The sequence below is a fragment of the Culex pipiens genome, chromosome 2 (genome assembly GCF_016801865.2).
Source record: "Culex pipiens pallens isolate TS chromosome 2, TS_CPP_V2, whole genome shotgun sequence".
Lineage (NCBI taxonomy): Eukaryota > Metazoa > Arthropoda > Insecta > Diptera > Culicidae > Culex > Culex pipiens.
Window position 1 is genome coordinate 164,256,088 of NC_068938.1, and position 26,946 is coordinate 164,283,033.

A 26,946-nucleotide genomic window follows, 5' to 3' on the forward strand; every position below is an offset into this window, starting at 1 on the left:
GCCACTGAAATGCACTGCCAACTGCATTGTTTATCGGTAACCTCAAACGATTTCGCATTATCTCGCTATCATCTAAAATAATGTTTGCTTTATCATTAAACCGGATACTATTTATCAGCGAAAACAAAAATCACTGCGTGTATGACTTCATGACGCCAGAAGCAGGAGATCCAGCGCATAGAACCCAAGCCTACTTCGATACTCATTCAGTGTTCGACAAGCGTCAAGTGCTGATCACCATCCACCCACGCGCTGACGTGCCAGTTCACTTTCCAAGCAAAAATGGACGCGGCCGGCAACAAGACTCCTTATCAGGGCGCAGCCCGGTGCTTTGGCGAGTATCGCTGTCCCAAGTGCAACAGGACCTGGATGTCCGGAAATTCGTGGGCCAACACCGGCCAACAGTGCACCCGGTGCGATATCGTCGTTTATCCGCACAAGCAGGTAGGTTTGGTTTGGAGCGGCTTATCAAAGTTAAACAACTTAATATATGCTCATTGTTCCCGATAGCGAGCACTTGAGAAGCCGGATGGGCTGGACAAATCGGACCCGACGAAGAAACACCCCCAGGAACTGTGCCAAAAGTGCCAGTCCCTCGGATATTTCTGCGGAAGGAAGCAATGGTGAAACGAGATAAGATTTATGCTGAAACAACAGCCTGCTGAGCTTAGAGCTTTCGGATTGACTCAAACTTTGTACTTCTAAAATAGAGTTAACTGATTAAAAGCTTTATTCTGATGAAGCGATTTAAAATCTGGATTATTATAAAATGTATGAAATGCGATATAAATACAATAAAATGTGTTGAGTTAAAATCTACTGTTTAAAAAATCACGAGTTTTGTTTTTTAAATGTGCGTCATTCATTGTCCTTAGCAAGAGAGTCACTTCAGCGCCAGTATCTCCAGGTGGAAGCGGACCATGTGGTTCTTGACGGCGTAGCTGTGGGTGAACTGCAGTCCGCAATACTGGCAAGCATAAGGCCGGATTCCAGTGTGGATGCGGCTGTGAACCTCCAGGTTGTACTTGGTGTAAAACTTCTTGTCGCACTTATCACAGTCGAAGGGCCGATCGTTGGTGTGGACGCGGTAGTGGCGTTTCAAGCGGTTCCTGGAAGATTTGAACGGATTTAGTACGGGGAATGTCATGATGAGTAGTTCTTTAGAATTTTGTAAATAAGCGATTTTTAAATTTTAATTTTTTTTTATTTGGATATATCATTGTAGTTGTTCCATACAAGTCTCCATACAATTTGGGAACTGGTTATATAAAATGGTACTTACTTAGGGTTCCCAAAATTGACATCTTCTGAACTATGCGTTTTAGTGCAAAATCTGGTTCAGAAAATCGAAAAGGAAATGCTAAAAATATTTTTGAAAGCAAAATCGAATTTGCAATCGAAAAGAACTTAAAAAAAGAACTTTAAAAAAACCTTGTTTGAAAAAAACTTCTCAAAAAATTCAGAAAATTTCGCCAAGGTATCAATTTCTAACATTGAAAATCAGGCAAATAGTTTCTGAGATATTGTCAGTTGAAAATTACAGGTTTATTAGGTACACTTAGTGAAATTGATTTTAACCGATTTGAATTCTGTGTGAGGCTGTATCTCAGAAACTAATTTTTCGATTTTCCAGAAGTTCCAGAGAGAAAATTATGGGAAATTTTGTTTCAAGAATTATTCCTTAAACTAGAATACCAAAAAATTAAAATTATCTTTAACTAATAGAAGTTATATAGCTTTTTGAATGCAATTTCAATTTTACTTTAAAAAATGATTTTCAGTATTGTTGTATCCAGATTTTTGATTTTCTAAAAAAAAATATATCGATACATACATACATTAACGTATCCATTTTGTATGAGCCAGCCCCAAAAATTGTTTAGAGACTTGTTTGGAAAAAAAATATTCAAAATTACTTCTCTTGCCTTTCACTCCCAGTCCGTATTATTATTTTTAAACATAACAAAAGAAAAACGAAAAAAAAACATATATCCTCAGATGAGTTGCTTAACAGTCTGGACCCGATCTTGATTTTTCTGTTACATTCTTATTGGAATTCCATATAAACTGTAAGGGGAATCGCAGGCACCTGGCCACTTAATTGACCTGACTATTAATCAACTATAATTAAACTGAGCTATATGCCAGATATATCCAATATTTTACTATCAAAGAGAATTTATTTGTAATTTTTTTGAATTGCGGGGCTTATTTCAATTTTCCTACCGTCATCTGGGGTGAATCGGGACAACTACTGTCCCTATTCAGACTGGGGTCTCGATTCGTCCCAGTTGAGTTGAGTCCCAGTATTGGAATGTACGCTTAATCGAATGCTCGCTAATTCGAACGTGTTCAAATTCAGTCGTCAAATGAATGATGACATTTCAACCCCATTGTTCAACGAATTCAGAGCACGTGCTTTTGCGCTTTTGACAGCTGGCGGTTTTTTCAACTAGCGAAATCGGGTTCGTTAATTCAAATTCAGCTCCTTTTCGAATTAGCGAATATGCTATGTATATAGTTTCAATGAAGGTTTTAATCAATTCCCTCTGATACCTAATTTTGGTTTGCCGGCAGTTACTGAAAGCACCATAACGTTGCGTCTACTTACTTTGTCCTATACTTTTTGTTGCAACGATCGCATTTATGTTCCGCTTCCTGATGCATCAGCTCGTGCAGCATTAAACCCGTTTTCGATTTGAACTCCTTTGCGCACACCTTACAGCGGTCCACCGTAACGGCGTTGTGCGACTCCAGGTGTCTCCACAGGTGCTTGTATTCTTTCCCGCATATATTGCAAAGGCCATGATAGGCTTTCGGAAGTCTCAGGTCACGCTTGGTTAGCTTCCGAACTTTAAACTTTTCCTCAAAGGTCGTCTGCTGCTCTTGATCCGATTCTGACGGTGTCCAATCCTCATCGTTGCTATCGTTTTGTGGGTCATGTTCCGATGGACTAAACGCTTCCTGGTCCTCGGTCAGGGTCGGTATATCTCGCAGTATTGTTTCGGTAAATTTATTGTTGGCTTCTTCGGAGCTTTTGGCAACGGGAGCTATCGGAGGTTGGCCCACGGTTTTGGCAATTTGTGCGTTCGTTTGTTGGCTTTTCCGGCGGAAAATCATGAAATCGTAGATGTGATTGTAGCATAATGCGCAAATACCCCGCAGTCCGTCCGATTCATTGGCGGTGATTCCGGTCAAATGAAGGACAAGCTCGGCAAGATTCGATCCATTTGATGATGGTGCAAAAAGGGCATGCAGCTCGTCACACTTAATTAGACATAGGCGACAACATTTTGATAAGGCACCACTAGTTTGAGTTGAGTTTGCTGGTGACAAAGCCATCGTGTAAAAAGGAGTGGCTTTTGGAGGAATGTGTGTTTGATCTTCTACGCGATTGTTGTTTTCGTATACATAAGATGGCAGTCTGGTTCTAGTTTTAACGATGATTTAGTCTTATTCGAGATATGTTTATGGTGTTTAAATGTTGCAGATGTTGATGTTAAATTCTACTCAATTACATGTGCCTGGTTTCTCATTGTGCCAAGATGATCCGTCTTTTTTGTTTTATGTATGGAACATTTCTCAAGTATGGCATTGTATCACTTAACTCTTAATGATTAAATATTCGATATTAAAAGATAATTTATCACAAATACTGATAGATCAACTCATTGCTTAGGATTAGTACAACCGATTTAACACAAATAAAACGGAAAAAATCACAGAAAATTTTAAACTAAACTGAACGAAAACCTATGTTTACTTATGCAAATTTAACTGTTGCACTTCTCGGCCCGCGTGACGGTTTTGACAGCTGTTTTTTACCTACCTACGTGGGGTAGGAAACAGAAATAATATGATGGTTACAATTCTCACATATAGATGTCGTGGCGTGTTCCTTGCTACTCAATAATTCATATTAGAACTCTGAAAAACATGTTTCATAATAAATTTGATATGATGCCTCTTAGATTACATCTTATCATTTTTTTTTGTTTTTTTTTATGCAATATATTTAATGTTATGTTCTAAAAAACAAAGTATGACAAGTTTTAAATTAATACACATCAAATGCTTTGGAAGAACGATTGTAAAATGTTGTAAATTTTTCGTTGAAAAATATGAGATTATTTTTGCAATTCCGTTGTGAAACTACCTACTTTTCCTGTCATTCTTGAACGACGAAATAGCCTACTTTTCTGTACCAAAAATAACAGAGTCGAATAGCAACACTTTTCAAAATAAATGCTGAAAAGTTCTACTTTTCAGCACTGAAATGGGTGCTGAAAAGTTGAACTTTTCAGCAATTGTTTTTTTTGTAACTTATTTTTAGACTATTTTTTTAAATACCCCTGACTCTAGTCAAGGCGGTTTCAAAAACACACAAAGAGCAAAAACTGGAAATTTGGTTTATTGGACCTTTTCAAAAAGAACTCCTGAGTTGTTCTTTTACAACAACAAACCCGGGCAGACGGTAATAACAAAATTAATAATATTTCAATAACAAATCCTGTTAAAATAACAAAAAGTGTTATTATTGTATCCTGAACTTCAACTTCAAGAAGAAAAAATAATAACAGTTTCTGATAAAATAACAAGATTTGGTATTGAAGTGATATTATATTTAAAATTTTTAATAACACGCTAATGAGAGGAAATGTTATACATTTCAAAAACTCTCCTAATAACAAGATTTGTTATTCGTTTGGTATTCTGACTAAGAAATAAAATTACCATAAATCGCACAAATGGAAAAGTTTTTAAGTGCCCATAACACGATCTGTTATTATTTTTTCTTTTGTTAAATATATTAAGATCTTTGGAATAATTTTGTCCAATTTCGTCGGGGTCATTATTTTGGCCATGAAATGGGGTCGTTAAGCTAAAATTATTCTAAAAAGTTGAAATTTTGAGAGTTGATTTTTTTAATTATTTGATATACCCCCTAAGGGACTTTGTTTAAAATGGCTAGAACTATGGGATAATTTTGAACAATTTCGTTGGGGTCATTATTTTGGCCATGCAATGGGGTCCTTAAGCTTAAATTATTCTAAAAAGTTGAAATTTTCATAGTTGATTTTTTAAATTATTTGTAATACCCCCAAAGGGACTTTGCTAAAATTGGCTAGAACTATGGGATAATTTTGACCAATTTCGTCGGGGTCATTATTTTGGCCATGAAATGGGGTCCTTAAGCTAAAATTATTTTTAAAAGTTGAAATTTTGAAAGTTGTTTTTTTTTATTATTTGATATACCCCCTAAGGGACTTTGCTAAAATTGGCTAGAACTATGGTATAATTTTGACCAATTTCGTCAGAGTCATTAATTTGACCATGAAATTGGGTCCTCAAGCTTAAATTATTCTAAAAAGTGGAATTTTTGAAAGTTGATTTTTTTAATTATTTAATAATCCCTCCCAAGGGACTGTGCTAAAATTGGCTAGAACTATGGGATAATTTTGACCAATTTCATCAGGGTCATTAATTTGACCATGAAATGGGGTCCTTAAGCTTAAATTATTCTAAAAAGTGGAATTTTTGAAAGTTGATTTTTTTTAATTATTTAATATACCCCCCAAGGGACTTTGCTAAAATTGGCTAGAACTATGGGATAATTTTGACCAATTTCATCAGGGTCATTAATTTGACCATGAAATGGGGTCCTTAGGCTAAAATAATTCTAAAAAGCAGAAATTTTGAAAGTTGATTTTTAAATTATTTGTTATACCCGTCAGAGTCATTAATTTGACCATGAAATTGGGTCCTTAAGCTTAAATTATTCTAAAAAGTGGAATTTTTGAAAGTTGATTTTTAAATTATTTAATATACCCCCAAGGGACTTTGCTAAAATTGGCTAGAACTATGGGATAATTTTGACCAATTTCGTCGGGGTCATTATTTTGGCCATGAAATGAGGTCCTTAAGTTAAAATTAATCCGATAAAATTAACTTTTGAAAGTTAGTTCTTTTAGGGTTATTTAAAAGTTGGTAAGAAAACTAAGTATTTTTAATCAAAACATTTTTGGATGGTGGTCAAATATTGAGGATTAATGTTTTGAAGAGTCTTTCGAAACATATTAATGAAAAATTGAACAAGTTTGTACATTATTCGATCCAATTGTAGAGTCTTTACTTAAGAAATATCTCTTAGAATTAAGAAAAAATCATTTATTCTTAAAAATACAACGTGGACATTGGAGCCGGTCATCGTGGAAAACAAATAAATGAAGTTTTTTTTTTTTAAATAATTCTTTTATTACAAAACAATAAACAGTTTCTTTTTGAAGGAGTTCGATCCCACGGTCACTATCATCGACCGAAAAATCGTCGGAAAATGCTGTACGGAAATAAATAGAAGCAAAGAAATTATGTCTTTTCAAATAACTAAACTATTCTACACGACTACATTCAGTTAGCAATAAGTAAAATCTTATTAGAAAAATATGTTTAATTATTTTTTACAAATTGCATTGCGACACACACACGTCCTACATGCATCACTATGATCAACATAGATGAGGGGAGGATCACACGAGTACTCGTTTAGTCAATACTATAGTAGGAATGTGGACAATTTCATGCAAAAACGGGTTGTAGGTAGTAGTATCACGCTGTTTTAGTAGGAAATAGGCGGCTTTCGCGTCATCGTTGGTATAGCCAGCACGCTTAAAAAACACACACTCTAGTCCAAATCTTGGATGGATCAGTCGTTTCTGGAAGAAACAATGTTTTAAAAAATAATTAAAAATCCTGAAAGATAGAATCGGCTGCTACGAACTTACCTCACCCAAAGATGCCAACAAAGAAGGCCACGATGGTTGCTACGATACCGGTGTTTAAAGAGTAGGAGACCAGGGCGCCAGCATTGATTTTGCTTTCATCTGTCAGTTGAGCAAATGTGTTTGAAATTTCAGTTTAGACATTTTTCTGATATTTTTAGCTTTAAAATATACAAACTCAATGAAAACCTCTTTTGTGGATGGTTTATAGACTCACAAGATGCTACCATAGTGACAGATTACCAAATACCGATTCCAGAAAAAATATCAATCAATTTTGCATGCATTTAAACACTTCCTTAATTCAGTGTAACTGTCAACTCGAGGCTTGATCTTCACACGGTGAAATTGAAATACACACGATAGAGAATGTTTCACCCACTTTTTGACAGAAACTGAAAAGACAAACTTAACAAATGAATGAATGCCATCACCGATGAATGAATAAATATGAACACCATGGTTGAAACAAAATAAGTTTATTAAATCATGCTTGCACTTTCTTATTTCTAACATGTTTTCACGGTGAAAACACCTACAAATGTAGTTTATCTTGATATTCTGCGAAGTAGAGAAAAATGGTTTTCTAAAAATAACCTGTCTATCACATGCTGGCTGCTACAAATAGGCACAATAGTGTGTTTGCAATTGCTTGTTTAGCAATGCAATACTTCCTAAATGCAATTTAAAAAGCATCCAATTTGAATACAATGAAGTAGTATATTTTCCATTTAATTGCAACTAAAGACATACATTTCACAAAAAAAACAACGGGAAAGACATAAAAAGTGCATACTGTTACGTAACTTCCTCCTGAGGGTATGTCTTTTCCTGGAACTACTTTTTTCCTGCACAAAGAATTTGGATCCTTACAATATGGTATACAATCTTCGCCTTATCGAGATAAAACGACTCTTCAATAAATATTTTCTAGTTAAAAACAACAGATGTTTAGTTTAAAACCAAAACAGACCCAATTCGGTCTAGAATCTAGCCAGCTGTTTTGTCTTAAAACGTTCGCCATTTTTGTATTGTTTTGTTTTTTGATGGTAGTGTTTGTTGTTGTTGGTGGTGGTATAGGTGTATTTGTTTGATGTGTTGGTGCGACCACGTGCGTCGATCGCCACGATAAACATGCACATGCGGTTTTGTGTTTGATTGTGTGTGTGTTGTTTGAGGTTTGTACATTTGATTTGGTCTTCGCCTTAATATCGGTTCGTCGGCTGCACATGAAAAAGAGGGTTTAAAAAAGTAGGGACAGTCACACAGGTGCGTACACAGAAGGAAGTAGGCGATGACAGTAAGCTCAGAAATTAATAAACGTGTAGCTGTAGGGTGCAAAACGAGATGTGAACCGATTTTGGGGCGATTTTAGAGCACTTTTTGTTTTTTTTTTTTAGAAACACACAATAGTTTTGAACGATAGAACGATCGAGGTTTTTTTTGGTAATGAGAAATCCTATCGGTGAAACGATTAACACCCCAAGCGTGCTTTAATCGTATTTAGCCGAACCTGTTGTGAGCCGGTCGCCGTACTTGTCCATCAGATCCATCACGGCACCGTTGGACCAGCCAAAACCCTTCTGGACCTCGTATTCGCCGCCACTGCCGTGGCCGCCGAGCGACTGGGCGTCGTACTGAAAAAAAGATAAAAAATTAATTTGGTTTATTTTTTTCTGATCATCTTAAGGTGAAACGGGAAGGCAGCACCATATTGATTCCACGACTTGAGTTTTAAAAGCAACTTTATTGGATCGATAGTCCCACAAACTCATATTTTTAATCGAGTTTGGTAAAGTTTTATCAACTGCTGAACACACAAAAAAAAATATTTCCAAATGTTACATCATTTATGATGTAACACTTTTGCAATGCAATTTGATGTAAATTTGCAACAAATTATACGTAAAAACATGATTTTACGTGTGATTCAACCGTTTACGTCGAATCTCAAGTTTACATCAACTGAGTTTACATGTGATTCATTTTTTCCGTGTCGAGTAAATTTACATTTTTTTTTCTGTGAAGAATCTACCGAGATCGGTAGAATTTTACCGAAATTCGGTAGTAGAAAACATTATTGTTCATGGTACAATTGATTGTTGGTCACGATTTCGTTTGACACTTTTTTAGTTTGTACCCCAATCGTTTGACAATGTCAAACTACAAAGTGAGGAACTGTCACTTTCTACACGGGACTAACACTTACTATCAAACCAAACGTTTGGTAGTGTGTGTGAGCTCCGTGTAAAGAGGGTGTAAAACTAAACAGTAACCCCGTTCGTTTGACAACAATTTGTGTCAAACCATCGGTGTTTCAGTGTAATTTGTTAAATTTGACAGACGGTTTACCGATCTAAACTTAACAAATTTTTCAACAACCGAATTCGGTAAAAAATCCTTCAAATTATGGTAAAATACCTGGCCTAAAAATTAAGATATTGGCTAAGAAATCAACATAAAATCACATAGAAAACTTTGTGAAACGTAAGAACAGTACCCTTAATGGGGGCTAGTCGATACTACAGTCTGAATAGGGATACTTTTAAGAGAATTTAAGGAACTCAACTTTGTAGATCGACCTAGTTATTTTGGTGTTTTTTTATCTGTTCTAATAAAAGCAAACAAAAATATAAAAAAATGTGGAAACAAAAACAAGAAAGCTGGACCATTTCGCAACATTTGTCCCGATTCGCCCGCAAATTACGATATCTCAAGTTACGAAACAATCAAACTCACCTTCTCATACATGTTGGACGTCTCGTTGTACGCGATATAGTTGGTGCGCACCCACCGCTGGGCCCACTTGTACGCGAGATCCTTCGCCTCCTGGCTGTTCAGCCCGTCCAGTCCCATGACCAACATGTGCTGCATCGGGGGCCACACGTTCGGGAAGTCCCACTGCTCGTGGGTGTTGGCAATGGTGTTCGGGACTCCTCCCGGGTACTTGTCCAGCTCGTTCTTCTCGATGTACTTTATGATCTTCTTCGGAAGGGTGGTGTCCTGCTTGTCGTAACTTCCGGTCCACAGAGGGGACAGATTCGTGGGGACAAAGTAGTTGCGGTGCTTCTTGTTGATGAGGTCGTAATCGAGCCAGACACCTTCGGCTTCACTCCACAGGACGGCTTCGATGGCTTTCTTGATTTCATCCGCTTTCGCTTCGTACTGTTGTGCCTTGCGGATGTCGTTCTTGAGCTTGTAAAACTCCGAGATTATGGCCGCGTTCCAGTACAGGATGGCGTTCAGCTCGACGGCGATGATCGATCGGCACTTGAGGTCGGTGAGGTTGCCGGCGTTCGTGCCGTCCTTGATGAACCAGCGACTGCTAAAGTCCATGCCACTCTCGGCGGCCGCCTTCAGCTCCAGGTAGAACGCTTGCTTATCCTCTTCCTTCTCGAAGACCTCGGCGGTCAGGATGTCCTCGCGATACGATTCGGGCCGGGGTCCGCTTGATTTGTACCCGTACGCGGCCAGGTGATGACCGTTCACTTCGACCAGGTAGTTGTTCATGAAGAACTGGAACTCACGCTCGAGCGTGTCTACGGAATCCTGGGCGAACTTGGTGTCGTTGGTGGCGTCCACGTAGGCTTTGACCATGGCGCAAAGGAGTGGCGGTTGTGAGCGCATGCTGTAGTAAATGCGACCTCCGTTTGGGATGAAACCGTACCGCTGAACGATGGACAAGAAGTTCTCCAGCATGCCGCGAGTGGTCTGGTGGGATAGGATACGCGATTACAGATTTGAAAAAAGCCTTGCAGTGACAACCTTACCTTCTTCATCTCCGACAGCAGCAGTCCCTTCACGATCCAGTACGAATCCCAGTAGTAAAACTCCCGGAACCGTCCGCCGGGCACGATCACCGGATGATCGACGGGGATGATGGAGTACTGGTCGGAGTTGATCGCCACGTCGGCAATCATCTTGCGACCCAGCTCGTGCCAGATCTGGTTCAGCTTGCTGGCAAACTCGCGCAGATCGGCGTCCTTGATGTGCTTCAGGAAGGCCGGACTGGCCACCCAGTCGTCCGGAATCCAGTCCTCGAACTCGGCGCCCGGCTTCTCAAAGTTGGACTCGACCCACTCCTTCAACTCCTCCCGGCTGGGGTCGTTTTTCTTCTCGGCCATGAACGCGTTGAACGCGTCCAGCGTTTCCTTCGGTTTGCCCTTCATCTTCATGTCAACGAACGTCTTCGAGTCCGTGTAGATCTCCTTCATCTGCACCGTGTGCAGCAGCTGTCCCTGGCAATAAATTTCGCTGGAAGATGGAATAAACAAAAGTGATCATTTAGCTAGAATCAAATACTTTTACTTTCATCAACCAGTAGAACCAGTTACATTCACCATGGCGATTCGTTGAAGTGACTAAGTTGACGACAATTAAGCTACAAAAAAACTTCACGCATCAGCTGTTTCTATTCTTGGCTGGTCGTCGGCTTATGTACAGTACATGGAGTTATAAAAAAAAAGATTCATCAGATTTGGTGGCGCACGTGTTCGCGGTCAAGAACACGTGAAAAATGCTTATTCTGTTCTTGTCCGTCATGTCTACCTAGTAAGAACAACGCTTGATTTTATAGCAACTGCCATTATGGCGATCAACCTGTCATTCGCGTTATGCAACCGATCCTCCCAGCGATCACGTTTTCCGGTTTTTCTCAACTCATCTCGTGAGCGCAACCGCCAACTTGGATTGATGACGCACACACAGAGTTCAGCTTGGAATTTCCCCCGCCCAAGACAAGCCTCCTTCGATCATTGTGGGGGGCTCGCCAGTCTGGTAGATCGCTTACCTTGGACAGCTCGGTAGCAGATTCCCCGTCGCGTCGAGCCGGTTATCGACGATGTGGGGGTATTTCTCGATCACCACGGCACCGTGCAGCACGTGCAGCAGTGTTCCCAGCACCAGGGCGGTACAGGTGAGCGCCCGCCGAACTGGGGCAACGTGGGACATTTTGTTTGTTTTTGTGACGGGTTTTTTTTTATAGCACAATCAAGTTATCACAGTTGAGAGGTGACGTTTCGTTCCTCGCAAGGTTCACTGAGCTCCAATTTAGCACTAATAACACTTTAAGTGTGCTTAAGTATTCCTATATGACTAGAGGTTCCGCTTATCTAACACACATGGTTACTTCGATGGGCACGGTAGGTCGTATACAAGTTCTGCTGCTATAAACAAATATCACACAAGGATGACTAGATTAGACGAGATAGCGAATGGTGTGGGAATTGCAGGTTGATATCAAGCTAGAATTTGCGCGCGGGTGCAGGCGTTGTTCCTTGCGGTTTCAGTCGTGGATTTCAGGTGCGAGAACAAATCGAGACTGGCGCGGTGCGACCGCGGTGAGGGCCTTTTTATTCGCCGGTTAACGGCGATCACTCAGAGAAATGTTGTATCCAACAGGGGGTTTTCCAATATTTCGTTTTCAGATGCTGAATATGGTAGTTTAAACTTGAGAAAGTTGTTGCCGGCCAAGTAATTTCTTTGTAAAGCAATAAAAAATGTGACATTTGTCTTTACTGCCATAATGGCGGATGCCATAAAAATAAAGCAATCGAGTCACACCCATTTAAAAGCCACAAACTCATTAAGAAATTTTACTTTAATTGCCAACAAATTGCGCAACACCCCTGGCCTTATTGTGAATCCCAAAATCTGCATTCAGAACCCCGATGAGGTATACAGATTGTGCAAAAAGAACTACACTATGTAGATTTTGTATTTCGCACCTCATGCAGAGACAAGAAATCGAAACAAACAGCTTCGTCAACCGTTGACGACATTGAAGACATAAAACGGAGCAAAATGTTAACCACAGTTTGTCCAGTTAGGGCTGCAGGGATTTCCCCATTTATTTGAATTGCTTCATTTGGATAGGTTAACCTGTGTGATTTAGATTTACATTGGGTGCAAATGTTCACAAGCATTACGACATCGCAGTGAAAATATTGATAAATATTGGTACAATGCGATTTTTTTTCAAATTTCTTCAAAAAAGGCAAGAACCTAAAAACAAACATGTTATTATGATGTTTTTAATGGATATTGACTGAAATTACATCGTTTATTTTCATATTTTCATTGTGGTTTGGTTGAGCGTTTTAGCAGAATGCATTACAATGAATACAAAGAGACGAGTTGTTCCTTTTAATTCCGCTATATATTTTAATATCTTCGACAAGTCGAGAACAGAACACTGATGAAATCTGCACGTAGTAGACGAAATACGTAACCGTCAAGATATTAAAATATATAGCGGAATTAAAATTCCTATTTTGCTTAAAAAAAACTTCGTAACTAAATAAATCGTCTAAATTAATTTCAAAAATGCGTTTCGCTTTGTTACTTTTTTTACTGAAATGATAAAATGAAATCTCAAAATCCATCAAAAATCATGTTTTAACTATTTTGTGTCAGAAAATATTATGGGTTTGGCAAGAAAAGAGTATTGATGAAAACACACTGAAAAAGGTACAATATAATAATGAAGGAAAGACGTCAAAAGACAAAACAAACTGTGATCTAATTTTAACCCTCAACTGCACAATTTTTTTTTTCGAAAATTTTTATTTTTCCCTTGTTTAGGAGGTCATTTTGAGCAACTTTTGGTCTACGAAGAACTTTACTTCGCTTGTTTTATGTTTTTCTTGTTTAATTTTTAGTATGTTAATTTGCATTTATCTTGTTTAGTTTATGTTTGTTTTTGGTAGTATTTGGCCTATTCTACCACCTCCTATCATAACATTTTGCCTATCTAATTTTTTCATGTTTTTACAGTAACTTTTACAATTTTTTGCATATTTTTCACATTTTCTGCTATAAAATGGCACCATTATCATTTGAATTGTAAAAATAATGCGTAGAGGCATAGTCTGGAACACTAGTAAAATTACTGTATACTTATTTTTACTTAAAATATAGGAAATGTTAGCAAAAAACACAACCAAAGTTACCCCTTAAAAATGACATTTTTAAAAACATTGGCAAAGTCACATAAAACAAGTCAAACATCCAACCCATAAATGTTCTAAAATTTTAAGAGTTCTTCTTTCCAATCCTCTTTAAAGATCAAAATTGGTTGAAAAATTGATTTTGATTGAAGGTTTTTTTTTTATTTTTTCTTCTCTTGTCAAATCCATAATAAAAATATCCAATTATATTCAAATGAATTATAGTCTAAAAAAACACTGAATTGTAAATTGATGATTTACTAATGAAAACTAATTGAATTGAATAATAATAACGGTTGTAAAACAGGCTTAAAACTATCAAAAAAGAAAAAAACCTCACCCCACATCACAAACAGAGCATTCAAGGAAAAAAAAAACGAAGTTGACTTTTTAGCTGTCGGCCACCATTGCTAGTACCAACCACTAGTGTCTTCCTTTTTATCTACAAGGACTTCGCCGCCCTGGGCTCCTAAGTGTATGAAAGTATGGCACGGAGCGACGGTGCCGAATACCTATATTTACACAAAGAATTTTAGAGCGCCCGCCGCGGGATTCGAACCGGTGACCTCTGGTTTGTGAACCCAGTGCGCGGTCCGATTGATCCACACGGGCGGGAAAAAAAGGTTTTGTCAACATTTTGGAAAAGCCACATAAAACAAGGTGGGCTACAAAGCTATAATTTTCTAAAAAAATAAGAGTTCTTATTTTCAATGCCTTTTGAAGATCAAAATTTGAATGGGAAATGAATTTTAAATGAATTTATAAAATCGCAATTCACCTTGAGGAGGAGTTGAACAGCAGTTGAAAAATCAACTAAATTAAGCCCTAAACCATCTATCAAGAAACAACAAAAAATGGTTACATAATAAACTTTTATTGAATATCTGTAAAGTTAGATTAAAAAGACAATTTTTAGTTTCAGATTTCTGCAGCAATTGTAAAGTTAAAAAATACCCCAAATTCAGTAGCAAAAACATAATTCATATTTTTTTTTTTATTTTGGAAGAGTTGTGCATAAATAATTAAAATGATTTTCAGCAACCACTTTTTTGCACTGCAATTATTTTCATCAAATTGGTATTAATGGAACTGAAACGTTTCGGAACTTGTAAAGATTTGCACTATTCGACTCGAGTCTCTTCACAATAACACATTTTTTATGAAACTTCACTGAAATCCACGACTGTAATTTGGCTGGCGCCCAGCGTTTTCCAACCGAGTTCCACCACAAAGTCCCAATTATTCTACCTTTCCACACAATCACTTCAATTGATTCGCACTCCCAAAAAAACAAAACTGTATGGCAGCTATCAACCAGTTGTGAATAATATTTTTCGCTCACAGGTAATCACTCTTTTCCGCTCGCGACTCAACTAACACTTTAACGAAAAAAAAAACAAACTTGCAATTTCAGCCGTAATTAGAGATCCTCTATTATCGCTCGTACCGGGGCCGGCAAACGACGGAACGAGTAAAAAGCCCGCGAGATCCTTTCTTGCCGGCGTTTGGCAGACGAGTGAATTGGGCGAAATTGAGGTGGCTCACTTTTATAACTCTGTGTAGTACTAGTTTGTAGGTAGCACCTAGAGAGAGAAGTACTTCAAATAAGTCGCGTTCGGGAGAACTTTGGCTAAGTTAGTTGTACCGGTTGATACTGCAGCAGTGCACAGTAAAATTAAGTTTGAATTTAATTATCTTTTTAGTAAGATTTTTTTCTATTTTTTAGCAAAATTATTTAACAATAAAGCCTCAGATTAAATGTCTTATAAAAAATTACTGAATTAAAAAATATAAAATTCAAAAAGTTTACTTTTTAACTGTGAATCAATTTTGCAGTTTTATTTCCCACTGCGGGGTTTTTCACGGAAAAAGTCCAGCAAACGCGTTGTTTCTGTTCGAGTGGCATTTGCATTATTAAACATATCAATCCCACTGTGAGGGGGCTGCCTCCAGCCAGAGGAGCTGGATTTGCGGTCTGGTTGATATTCATGATTAGTCTATTTCCAGATAAGATTAATGAAATGTTTAGAAAATGTGGCGCAATCGGGAGCGAGCTCTCGGGAAATGCGGGAATATATGTTTATAAAGTGGAAATTTTAGTTGGGAAACACGCGGTTATTGTGTTGTATACACCCAAAGCCCGACCATGGTAGTTTTAAAAACATTTACTAAAAATGCTGCTTATTAAAATAACAGCGACTTTTCGGTAAAAGTAAACGCAAATATGATAAAATGCACCATCCTTCCTCAAAACTGCATGGTAGCAATTACGAAATCATTCTCTCCATATTCGAGGTTTAAAATTACCATGCACTCCTTGACATAGTAAAATTGAATACATACATAGTTGAATTGAATACTTATACAGATTGTTAATGGTTTTTTAAAAGGATTTAAAAAAATAGATTTTTTTATACATCTGGTAATTTCTCTAAAATTATATAATTAAATTATATTATAACATAAACATACTGTAGAATAACATACGAAAAAAAACAACATACATAACATACAAAACATGAAAAAATTGTGGTTCCAGTTTTATGATTTCGTCTCAATTTCTTAAAATCGCGGACCAATTTAAAAAAAAAAGTATTGCAAAGAAGATTCCTATAAATTTTCAAACAATCTATTGTATGTGCTTGTATGTGACTTAACCAAAACAGTAAATTGGAATAACTTTGATATGTCTAGTCTATGTTTTTTGCTAATTAAAAGATACGGATTTAATACGAACAGAAAGGCTTGTAATCAAGCTTCCCATGCGCCAGTGCCAACGCACACCGCGGGTTTGGTTTTCTAGCTTCGGTACGTGCCTGAACCCATTTGTGTATTGGTAACTTGGTACATCGTACCAGCGCACCACGACACTCTCGGCTCGCCCCATCGGTTTTGTGTCTGGCACTCACCCATGGCATGAACCCAGCGTGCCGTGGTACGTGTCGTGGTATTGAACCCGTTTTGTACCGCCAACGCGTGCCACGGCACGTACCTCGGCTCGTAACGAGTGAAGCACCTTGGCTCATATACCAGGTTCATGCCATGGGTGAGTGCCAGACACAAAACCGACGCGGCGAACCGAGAGTGTCGTGGTGCGCTGGTACGATGAACCAAAATACCCTCGGTTCGTGTGAGTCGGGTACGGGTGTAAACCGAACAAAGCAGGCGCATAGCAAACCCGAGGTGCAAGTGAACCGCGTGTACCGCACGGTGCAGGGAAGCTTGCTTGTAATTATTTTCACAATAGAGTCCTAAAGCCCTGTGTAAATTTTTACCGAAAACGATAAAAAGGATACCAGAGAACTATTTTTGATCACTTAATGTTTCGCGTGCGTGTGTGTGTGTAAAGGTGCGGCTGGCTCTGGCTGTCCCGATGACAGCTAGCCAGTGCGATTTGCGATGCCTTTCGTTGGGTCGCAAAATTGTTTGCGTCCGTTGTCGGTGTGCAACAACAACAAAACCCTATCATACCATTTTAACTCAATAAACATTGTAACTCGTCGTTCGCAACGTTAACCAGTACCTCACTAAACATCAATCATTTAAAACTCGTAAAATCATCTCAAGTTAAAAATTGCACTGTTCAATCTTTCATTCATTAATTTCAAATGATTTTGGTTCTATATTTCCACAGCCGGCTGTCTAAGACTAAACCATTTCATTTAAAATTTAACAACAGATAAACGGGAAATGTCTCATCCGCAGCATCCGATTGCTCGCCTTGAGAATAATAGTAAGTAAATCTTTCCCAGTTCCTGAGGGGAACACCCTTGAAGAGTATCGGGGCCGGCATTTACAAAGCGGATTCAGTGGCAGTTTCATTCTCAACTTAATGTTAACATGTTAAGGTTAATGTTAACATTCCATAGGTCGCCTCCCTAAGGTGTCGTGATAAGGTTCAGTTTGTGACGATACACTACCTTCCCTTTACTAAGCAATCGATTCCAGAAGGGAAAAGATCACCAGTTGTGTTAGTCCGAGCCGGGATTTGAACCCCGATCTGAGAATAATACCGTTCAACAATCACTATGATTTTGGGTCGCATCATCATCTTCTATGATGAATCCTGACCAAACACCCTATCCTACTAACAAATTTTCAGGTTCCTGGCGCTCGTGGGGTGTAAGCACAGAGTAAATCAGCTGCCCTAGTAGCAACCTGCGCTAACTAACATTCCCGTCCCTTAAAATCGAGGTCTTCAAACTGACATGGCGGGCGCCGTTGGTGGCCAATGACTGTTACCTATTCGCAACTGATCTAGCTTTAGCAATCATGATGTTTTATCTTTTCAGCGCATTCATACATGCTGTTGATAAGGGAAACACCACTAGATCGTCGAAGCCTATAATCAGTAGTGCTGAAAGGATATTACGGTTCTGTTCAGCAACGGAGGGGCAACCATGGGTGATCTCTCATGCTCATGCTCATGCTCATGCTCATGCTCATGCTCATGCTCATGCTCATGCTCATGCTCATTTCAATATTTGCGTAATAATATCTTAGCAATCAAAGGACGGATCAACAATGTTCTAAAAAGCAAATGAAAGTGAATTTTCTCAGCTTTTTGATTATTTTTTTTCAAAGATGGACAAGGATGGATATCAGTTTTAAAAATTGAAAAAGAAATTTATTTTTAAAAATTTAACCTAAAAATGGCTATAACTCGAAAACGATTTGACAAATTTTTACAAAAGTTCTTTACGATTTATAATTTTTAAATTCAAATATTATTTTTTAAATTTTTTTTCGCATTTTCGATTTTTTTCCAATTTGTTTTTCAAAGAGCCATAGCTTGGCCAAAACCAAAACGTTAATGAGCTCAAAAGTTGCCACATTTTAACTACTAAACATATCAAAATGATAAAAAAACTAAGGACGTTAAGTTTGTCAAAATCGAGTTATTGCAATAAGATGTAGTTTAAAAACTAACTTAATCCACCTATGTGGTTGGTGCCTTGATAAGACTGAATACCAAGTGCGTTTTGAGCCAGCTTCACCCAATTAAGATCAGGCTTCAAAAAAAGTACATAAATATCGCTTAAGTGGACATAACTCGAGACATAGTTGCCAGATTTTCAAAATTTTAGACGCGTTTAAGTGGTCTTTCGATTACCTATCCAGCGATGGGTGTCAGATCCGGACATAGTTTTCATACAGATAAGTGAGATTCTAGCCTTACCTCAGTGAGGAAGGCAAAAAACGGGTTATTTTTTCAGAGTGTAACTGATTTTTTGCTTAATAAGGCTTTCTAGTCAGAAATTTACCAACACATTCAAAGTATGTTTACATTACAGCTGGACGTTTGTTTGCATCAGGTTTCCTATCTCTTTCTAGCAATTTTTTTTGTCAGGCGACTTCTAACTGGTTTTTTTGACTGGCCGCCCGATATGTCAGCAAACATACTTCGCAGGGCTGTGACAGCTCGAGCTCGGTCTTTGTTTGCATCAGAGCACTGTGACGAAAAGTTCGTCATTTTTGGGTTAAATTATATTTTTTTCACTGGGCCTAGAAAGCCTTATTGTGCTAATCATAACCTACAACGTTGCCGAAGACACTAAATCGATTAAAAAATCCCTTCTCGAGAGACAGATTTTCGAATTTTTTCATAGCACTTTTCTTTGAACAGCCCTTCAATTTGTATGAAGAAACTAATGATGCAAAATGGCTTATTTAGACATAAAGAATCGATGGACAGAGTTCATACAAAAAATATAATGAAGAGTCGATTTGCGAAATTTTAGAGATTTGTTTTAAATTAAATTTTTCAAATAAAATTTCAATTGAAAAATCATCTACAATCTGTAAACCAACGATCAAATATTTGAAATATTGTCGACTCTCTGGCTGTCGATCTTCTCGATATCAATATTGCTCCACTTGTCAATTAATTTTTCAGTCACTTCAATTACAAGCTTTGGTTTTTTTTTGTTCTTTAATTGGATACCTCCAGCTCTCGACACAGAGAGAGTCCACTGTAGATTGTTAAACATTTATTTTCAAATGTTTACTCAAATGGGACACTTTGAAGGTTATTTATTTTTTTGTAAACAAAATGATGTAAATAAAAAAAAAGTTTTTTACTCTTTAATTGTGTTTTCTAAATAAACCAAATGTGACAAATATTTCTTGCTCGTATTTGAAGATAAAAGATGAACACTTTCGAACAAACAGAAACGAGCACCATCCAATCTATCTATTTATCAGCAACAACAACGCCAAGTGCAAAATCTGGCGGATTAGATTTGGACATGTTCCTGGGCAAAAAATGATGCATTGTTTGACGCTTGATGGGCCTTTTTATGTCAAGACTTGTTTTGATGAGCAAATAACGTGTCGTATCTCTATATAATGCTTTTCCGCTGCCCCCTATCAGGTGACGAGTATTGCTTGTACTGCAGAATTAATTGAGATTGATAACATGACTGCCAAGCAAAATCATAATTAATTGGAGTGGTTGTTGAAGATATAAAAAAGTTGACATTTAGAAATGTTTTGATCTCGAAAATCAAACCAGGTCACATAGTTTCTTAATGATTTTATAAACAGGGTTAATTATGGAATTTCGTGTATTACTAGAAGATCTATTTTATAATTTTTATATGATATACAAAAAAGTTAAGAAACATTGTTAAGAAATATTTGATTATTGAATCAAATTATTCAAGTAAAAATTTTGTGCAGACATTTTGCTAGTAACTTGACACAAAAATGCTAATATTTCATGCCTTCTATAGAAAAGGTTCACCATAAAATACTGTATAAATAAGGTCCAATCACTCCTCCAGAATGACTCAATGTAGCTGTTTCCTCATGCAACCACACGCCCTGACCGCGAGTAGCGTGATTCCAATTCAAAAGCGCTTGAACAAACGGCACGTGCCGGCTTGCTAGTACAAGCAGACAAATCACGAGATTACAGATTTCCTATGATCATAATCATTCTGAATCTTGAAATATTTGGACATCCTTGACAAACGAAAACAAACACTGACTTTCTGGATGAACGACATTTGGTTGGGGCTGTTTGACATGATCGCTGATAGCAACCCACCTTCGATTATGCGCACTTATTTCCTACGCTTACTAGACGCTGGTTTGAAGCGCATGTAATCCCATGCATCCTACACTTGCACGACGGGATTTATAGCAAATCCCGTCCGCCATTATGGCCGGCGTCGATGACAGCTCATCCCCCAGAGACAGAACAGCGCGAAACAAAACAATGTCTGCTATGTCTACTTTGTCGACGCGGTGTTGTTTGTTTATGAATGCGATCCGATCGTTACCTGAACAGGTCGCGCCTGATCATCGCCAGTGTCTGGCCGTACAGCGTCCTTCGGGGTTGTTGCTGTTGCTGGCCGTCTTTGATGACAGCAGCAGCTGTTGTTCCCGTGCTGCTGGCGGAAGTAACGGAAGTGCTGCAGGAGCGACTGCTGCCGCATTTCAGCCAAGTTCCAATGAACTTGACAGCGATCGCCGGTTGATACGGAGCCAGATGATGGTTGTAAAGGTGGCAACGCAGCGCAAACATCTCGCCGGTTCAGATGCATACCAAAGTTGGTATACAACAAGCGTTTTTTAATGTCGTTTGCTGATAAAAACTTAATATCGCAAAAAAAACACGACTTGAAGCGGAATTAAATCCGGGAAACGCACGATCGGAAGTGTCACGACGGTAGTGCGAATGGTTTAGTAGCACGAGTGGGACTGATTAGACGATCAGAGAACAGCTCTGTTGGGAATCGTACTAGGAACGTGCAGATGGTTTGTATTGTGTGTTTTCAAATCTAAACGCGACTTTTGAATTCGCACGAGGCAACGTGAGAGCCCAGTCTCGCGCACTCATCTGCGGGAAAGCTTGGCAGAGATAAGGTGCTGTACGTCACGGTTTGTGTTTACTGGCAAGTTCAATGCCGATCGTAAAGTTATTGCAAAGCTATGGAATTTTACTCGGGTTATCTCACGTTTTCATAACTTAGAATATTGAAAATATAAAATTTTGCCAAAAAGGTCACATCGTAACAGTTTTAGAGCGTTTATAACTTTAGGCCTTTTTGAGTACAGAATGTACCGAAAAAACGAACATAAAAAAATAACATTTTTATATTTGACAAGTCGATTTGGACTTCAGGGTCGAAAGTTCAGCCATTTTAAGAGCGAGTCCACGAGCAAAGCATACCCATCTCGCATCCACCTCACCAATCTGCCTGAAATTTTCAGGGGTTGTTTGTACATATAAAAATAGCATCTGGCCAAAATATGAGCACTCTAGGTCAACGGGAAGTGGGGCAAATCGGGACACAAAGTTTGAAAGCCCAAAAACGTCAAAAATCTTAAAAAGGCTATAACTTAAGCAAAATTCAATTTATTTTCAAAATTCAAAATGCATCTGAGAGGGCTTAAAAAATGCAACAAAATGCAGGATAGAGCATCCCAATTGGTTAAATCTAAAGAGAGTTATTGGCATTTTAGTGAAAAAATAGCATAATTTTCAAACTCAAATAAAAAAGTGTTCCATCCAGATATCAACTCGGTTCGACCTGCAGCTTGTAGGGGACATCTGGGACTACCATCTGAAACTGAGAACGCTTTGGGTAAGGCAGTTTAACATATTAAATAGACACTTTTACTTTTAGTGAATTTTTTGGTTGTAAATTTTTGCTCGGGGGACCTCTTAGATCCCATTTTCTGGGGATAATTTTATCATATTCGTGTTCCTGAGACAATTTCACAATAGAAACATGCATAAAAATGTTTATTTTGATCCATTTTAACCCTTTAAAAATAAAAGTTAAAAAAAATTTAAAAAGCTGCTTTTTTCTGGTGTCATCTAGTATCCTTGGAAACGAGCTTGAATTTCATGAAAAGGTGAATCGAAGATTTTTTTTAACTTTTATTTTTAAAGGGTTAAAATGGATCAAAATAAACATTTTTATGCATGTTTCTTATGTGAAATTGTCTCAGGAACACGAATATGATAAAATTATCACCAGAAAATGGGATCTAAAGGGTCCCCCGAGCAAAAATTTACAACCAAAAAATTCACTAAAAGTAAAAGTGTCTATTTAATATGTTAAACTGCCTTACCCAAAGCGTTCTCAGTTTCAGATGGTAGTCCCAGATGTCCCCTACAAGCTGCAGGTCGAACCGAGTTGATATCTGGATGGAACACTTTTTTATTTGAGTTTGAAAATTATGCTTTTTTTTCACTAAAATGCCAATAACTCTCTTTAGATTTAACCAATTGGGATGCTCTATCCTGCATTTTGTTGCATTTTTTAAACCCTTTCAGATGCATTTTGAATTTTGAAAATAAATTGAATTTTGTCTAAGTTATAGCCTTTTTAAGATTTTTGACGTTTTTGGGCTTTCAAACTTTGTGTCCCGATTTGCCCCACTTCTCGTTGACCTAGAGTGCTCATATTTTGGCCAGATGCTATTTTTATATGTACAAACAACCCCTGAAAATTTCAGGCAGATTGGTGAGGTCCAAACGACGTCCCATACAAAGGGCCCTGTTCGTGGACTCGCTCTTAAGGTAAAAAAGATGCAGATTTATTCTTAAATATCTCAAAAAGACCCAGGCAAAATTTTATGCGCCAGGTTGCATTCGAAAAGGGAGATCTAGCTCTACAAACGCTGAAAAATCTAAGGGGTGTTTTTCTTTAAACTCGAGATATCTTCATTTGAAAATGTCTAAAATGTTTTTCTCACACCGTATTTGCAGACTGAATACAAATATTAGTGGGACAAACATTGAACGAAAAGCTTCAGAAGGATAAGGCGGGAATCGAACCCACGCTCCATTCGGCCTTCTAAATTTTCAAGGGAAAAGTGTGAAAAGTGACCACCCTAAATTTGAAAATTGTTGAGCTACATGTTTTCCATGTAATTTTGACCGCTGAATCTGAATCTGTCCTCAAAATAGAACCAAATTGTCAAAATATCGATTTTCGGTCATATTTTAGGTATATATGAACACTATTCCATTAAAGGGCTGAACTGTACTTAACACCCAAAAGGCTGACATGCCGCGTTTTATGCATTATTTTTAATTCAAAACATTGTAAATTTCAACTTTTTTTTATGAATTCATGTGTTCGAAATGTGGATGGTTGAATATTATTTTTTTAAACTTTTTGAAAAATAATGTGTAAAAAAAATAAATTTAACAGATATTTATTAATATTCACCAGTTCTTGATGTAAAAATTACACATGAATTTGACACAAAATCCCTCACAATTCCCAGATGTAATACAATCAAATCCCGATGGTTTGACAGTTTTGACACCAACTCTTGTCAAACGAAAAAATATAAAAAAATAATAAAATATAAAATATATTTCCCGTTTCCCGGGAAATTTGGAAATATCCGGGAATTCCCGAAATTCAAGCAAAAGTATACATATTCTCAACTTTTTGAAACCAATTTTGTGAAATTGCTCTGAAAAAAAAAGAAGAATCTCAACAAAAATTAGCTCAATTCCAGTTATTGTTCAGTTCTAATAAAAATAATTAATCGGAGGATCATAAAATTTTAAAATAAGACTAATTTGATTTAATATTAATCTTAGAGGCATCTGGAAATAGATCTAGCTTAATGAAAATAAACTTTTAACAAAATTGAGATTCTTTACGTTTTTGTTTATCATGATCAAATGCGATGAAAATTGAATTATGTAGTAACATTAAATATTTCAAATAGGTTTCTGCAAGAAGAATTTCTTCAATTTGTTTAATGCCTACTATTCAAGACATTATAATGGAGCACTGATGCAACAATAGGTGTTAGGGTTAAATTTGAAAAAAAAGAATGGTTTTTGCGCTGTGAAAAAAAATTTCAGCCGAAGTCAATTATAAACCCCAAAACCATGTGCCATAATAAAACCATAAAAAAATCATTCAAAACTACTTTGTACTGTTTCAGAGGTGCCAACACAATATTTTAAAAACTTGTTTCTAATATTAAAAAAAAAATAAGTTGTTTGAAGTATAACGAGAAGTGAGATTTTTCAATAAAACTAAAAAGCTTTACTATTTTGTTCAAGAGCTGAAACGAATATAATTTGTTTGAACAAATTAAGATCATTTTTTGGTTTAATATCCAATTTGATCTTATAAAATCAGAAAATAATAATAATTTACTTGTAGTTGTATGATTTTCTACATGCAGTCAAGCTTTTAATTGATCTTCACATTTATTTTAACCATTAGAGTTGCTGTCATATACAATTTTATTGCAAAATATTAATCAAACCCAAGATCATAACAATTTTCAATTAATTTAAAATTTCCCGGGAATTCCCGGGATTTTCCGGGAAATTTGTTGAAAATTCCCGTTTCCCGGGAAATTTGTAACCCCGGGAATAGGACGCTCTACTTTTTATGCAACGACACTTTTACAAACATAAAACTCACGGAACAATTTTTCAGTAAAACAAACTTATATCACAAGAAATACAGCTAGTTTAATTTTTTTCTCAGTTTTTAGTATTGGTAATTAATTTTTTGCTTTTTAAGTTTAAATCCAAAATAGGCTCAAAGAAAGCTTATAATTTTGGAAAGCTTTAAATAAAAAAAAACAAATTCAACGAATTTTCCCCGAATGTGTTTGTTTGTTTCAGCGAAATTGTGAAGCAAAGTGAAGCAAAGTTGTAAAGAGTTGCAGACAATCATATTAATTAGTTTGTTTTTATTGCGCTTGGGCGTCCTCAACGTGTAAAAAAAAACAGGGGTCGATATTTCAAGTTTAACTTATCGGTTACACTTTCTGCATGCATGACCGACTATCCAGCGCAACAAATGTCGCACTTTACATATCAAAAGCAAATATTTATTGCCTTTTAAAAGCGTGCATGCGGCTTGATAAACTCGTAAAATTAGGAAACCCTTTACGTTCGGTAACCCCAGCATAACTGGCAATGAAGTTCATATCACAAGGCTATTTTGGTATCATTTGGCAATCTTTGGGTTATTTTTAGATACCTTTGAGGGGTTTTTCGGAGGTACGGGCCCTATTAAAGCCCTTGAAACGTTGTTTGTTTGGTTAAACTGCTTGTTGGCTCAATTTGGCGCCCTGGAAACAATAAAAACTGCCCGTCATTTGCGCCACTCGAGCTAACCTCTTTGCATACTGATAACAAGGAAGGGGGCACTAAACTACTGGAGCTGATTTAATCGCATAAAATGATGTCAATGTAACTTTGCGAGATAATATAGTATCTAATGTAATATATATGTCTATTTTTTCAATTGTCGCTAACGTCATTTTGTAGAAAAAAGACGAAAATTTAAGAAAACCTAAGATATTCACCTTCCACCCAGCAGTGCGCAGACCATTTTGGAGCTGCGTTGACCAAATCCGCGGTGAATCCGAAGTTGTCCTGAACGACCTCCAAGGAATCGTCGTCGCCGGAACGTTCACGGAAGCACGTGGTTATGGCCCTTCGGCTGGATGTCACCGTCGCATGATCCCAAGTTTTCGGCACCTGTCACAAACTCTTCAAAATAACCGTCGTTCGTGTGGATCGCGAGACGAAAATCACACAATCATCGCGAAATAAAATTATCGCAAAAAAAAGGTTCAATAATGATCCACCTGGCGGCCAATTATCGTCAATTTTTCGGCGTCGCGAATCGTCGTTATCGTCCCATCATGGCAACCCGAGAAATGTACACCTCAACACACAGAGTTGCTCGTCACGTACGTACAGGTTCTATTGTCACGAATAAGTTGGAGACAAAAAAAAATGACGAACACGCGCCTTACAAAAACTATCATAAAATCATGTTTTTTTGTTTGTGAAAAATCCACTTCTTTCCTCTCGGTTCAGCAGCTCTTTACTAACTGTTCAAAAGAGGCGACAATCTCGCCTTTTGTCCTGGAATATAAAGCTTAAATTATGGCAAATTGGTTTGACCAGTGCAAAAAAAAAAATCTGTAGTGACCGACAAAGAGAGGCACGTTTTCGAACATCTGATCGGAAAGGGTTAACAGATATGATCAACAAAAGTAGGGTGTTTCGCGCTGGTATCTTTCCAGCAAACAAACGGAGGCAGTTTGCAAGTACCTATGTGAATTGATTTGTCAATAATTTGGCCACATTGGAAGTAAGCAAATTGCGTGAAAGATAAATGTGTACCACATTTAAAGGGTTGTTTATGAGTTCAAGGAGCTGGCCACTTCAAGAGGAGGTAAATAATATTTTATTGACTAAT

General features: G+C 37.4%; 3 protein-coding genes across 11 annotated transcripts in view; 1 reads left to right on the forward strand and 2 right to left on the reverse strand.

Annotated features, from left to right (window-relative positions):
• The first annotated feature begins 195 nt into the window (after positions 1-195).
• Positions 196-815, forward strand: LOC120418464 (zinc finger CCHC domain-containing protein 24-like). The gene is made up of 2 exons (XM_039580899.2): positions 196-444; positions 511-815. The coding sequence occupies exons 1-2, from the start codon at positions 283-285 to the stop codon at positions 625-627; spliced, it is 279 nt and encodes a 92-aa protein (XP_039436833.1). The 5' UTR covers positions 196-282; the 3' UTR covers positions 628-815.
• LOC120418463 (zinc finger protein 232-like) lies at positions 708-3,794 on the reverse strand. Its single transcript, XM_039580897.1, has 2 exons — positions 2,612-3,794; positions 708-1,109 (listed from the first exon to the last, which is right to left on the reverse strand). The coding sequence occupies exons 1-2, from the start codon at positions 3,340-3,342 to the stop codon at positions 884-886; spliced, it is 957 nt and encodes a 318-aa protein (XP_039436831.1). The 5' UTR covers positions 3,343-3,794; the 3' UTR covers positions 708-883.
• A 2,436-nt stretch (positions 3,795-6,230) lies between these two features.
• Positions 6,231-26,946, reverse strand: part of LOC120418459 (trehalase) — a 40,372-nt gene continuing 19,656 nt past the window's right edge. Inside the window, exons 1-7 of one of the 9 annotated variants that reach the window (XM_039580890.2) lie at positions 15,129-15,248; positions 11,569-11,944; positions 10,550-11,033; positions 9,519-10,490; positions 8,293-8,416; positions 6,783-6,881; positions 6,231-6,713 (exon numbers count right to left, since the gene is read on the reverse strand). In XM_039580890.2, coding sequence (XP_039436824.1) covers positions 6,784-6,881; positions 8,293-8,416; positions 9,519-10,490; positions 10,550-11,033; positions 11,569-11,729 — 1,839 coding nt within the window. In that variant the 5' untranslated portion in view covers positions 11,730-11,944; positions 15,129-15,248 and the 3' untranslated portion in view covers positions 6,231-6,713; position 6,783. Of the gene's footprint in view, positions 6,714-6,782; positions 6,882-8,292; positions 8,417-9,518; positions 10,491-10,549; positions 11,034-11,568; positions 11,972-14,974; positions 15,249-26,041; positions 26,558-26,946 lie in introns of those variants that run through there. The other 8 variants (XM_039580889.2, XM_039580888.2, XM_039580886.2 and 5 more) reach the window with 8 other exon arrangements.

Coding starts and splice junctions, on each gene's coding strand:
- LOC120418464 (XM_039580899.2), top strand. CDS start 283: ATGGACGCGGCCGGCAACAAGACTCCTTATCAGGGCGCAGCCCGGTGC. Junction 445..510: donor TCGTTTATCCGCACAAGCAG/GTAGGTTTGGTT, acceptor TGTTCCCGATAG/CGAGCACTTGAGAAGCCGGA.
- LOC120418463 (XM_039580897.1), bottom strand. CDS start 3,342: ATGGCTTTGTCACCAGCAAACTCAACTCAAACTAGTGGTGCCTTATCA. Junction 1,110..2,611: donor AACAAAAAGTATAGGACAAA/GTAAGTAGACGC, acceptor CAAATCTTCCAG/GAACCGCTTGAAACGCCACT.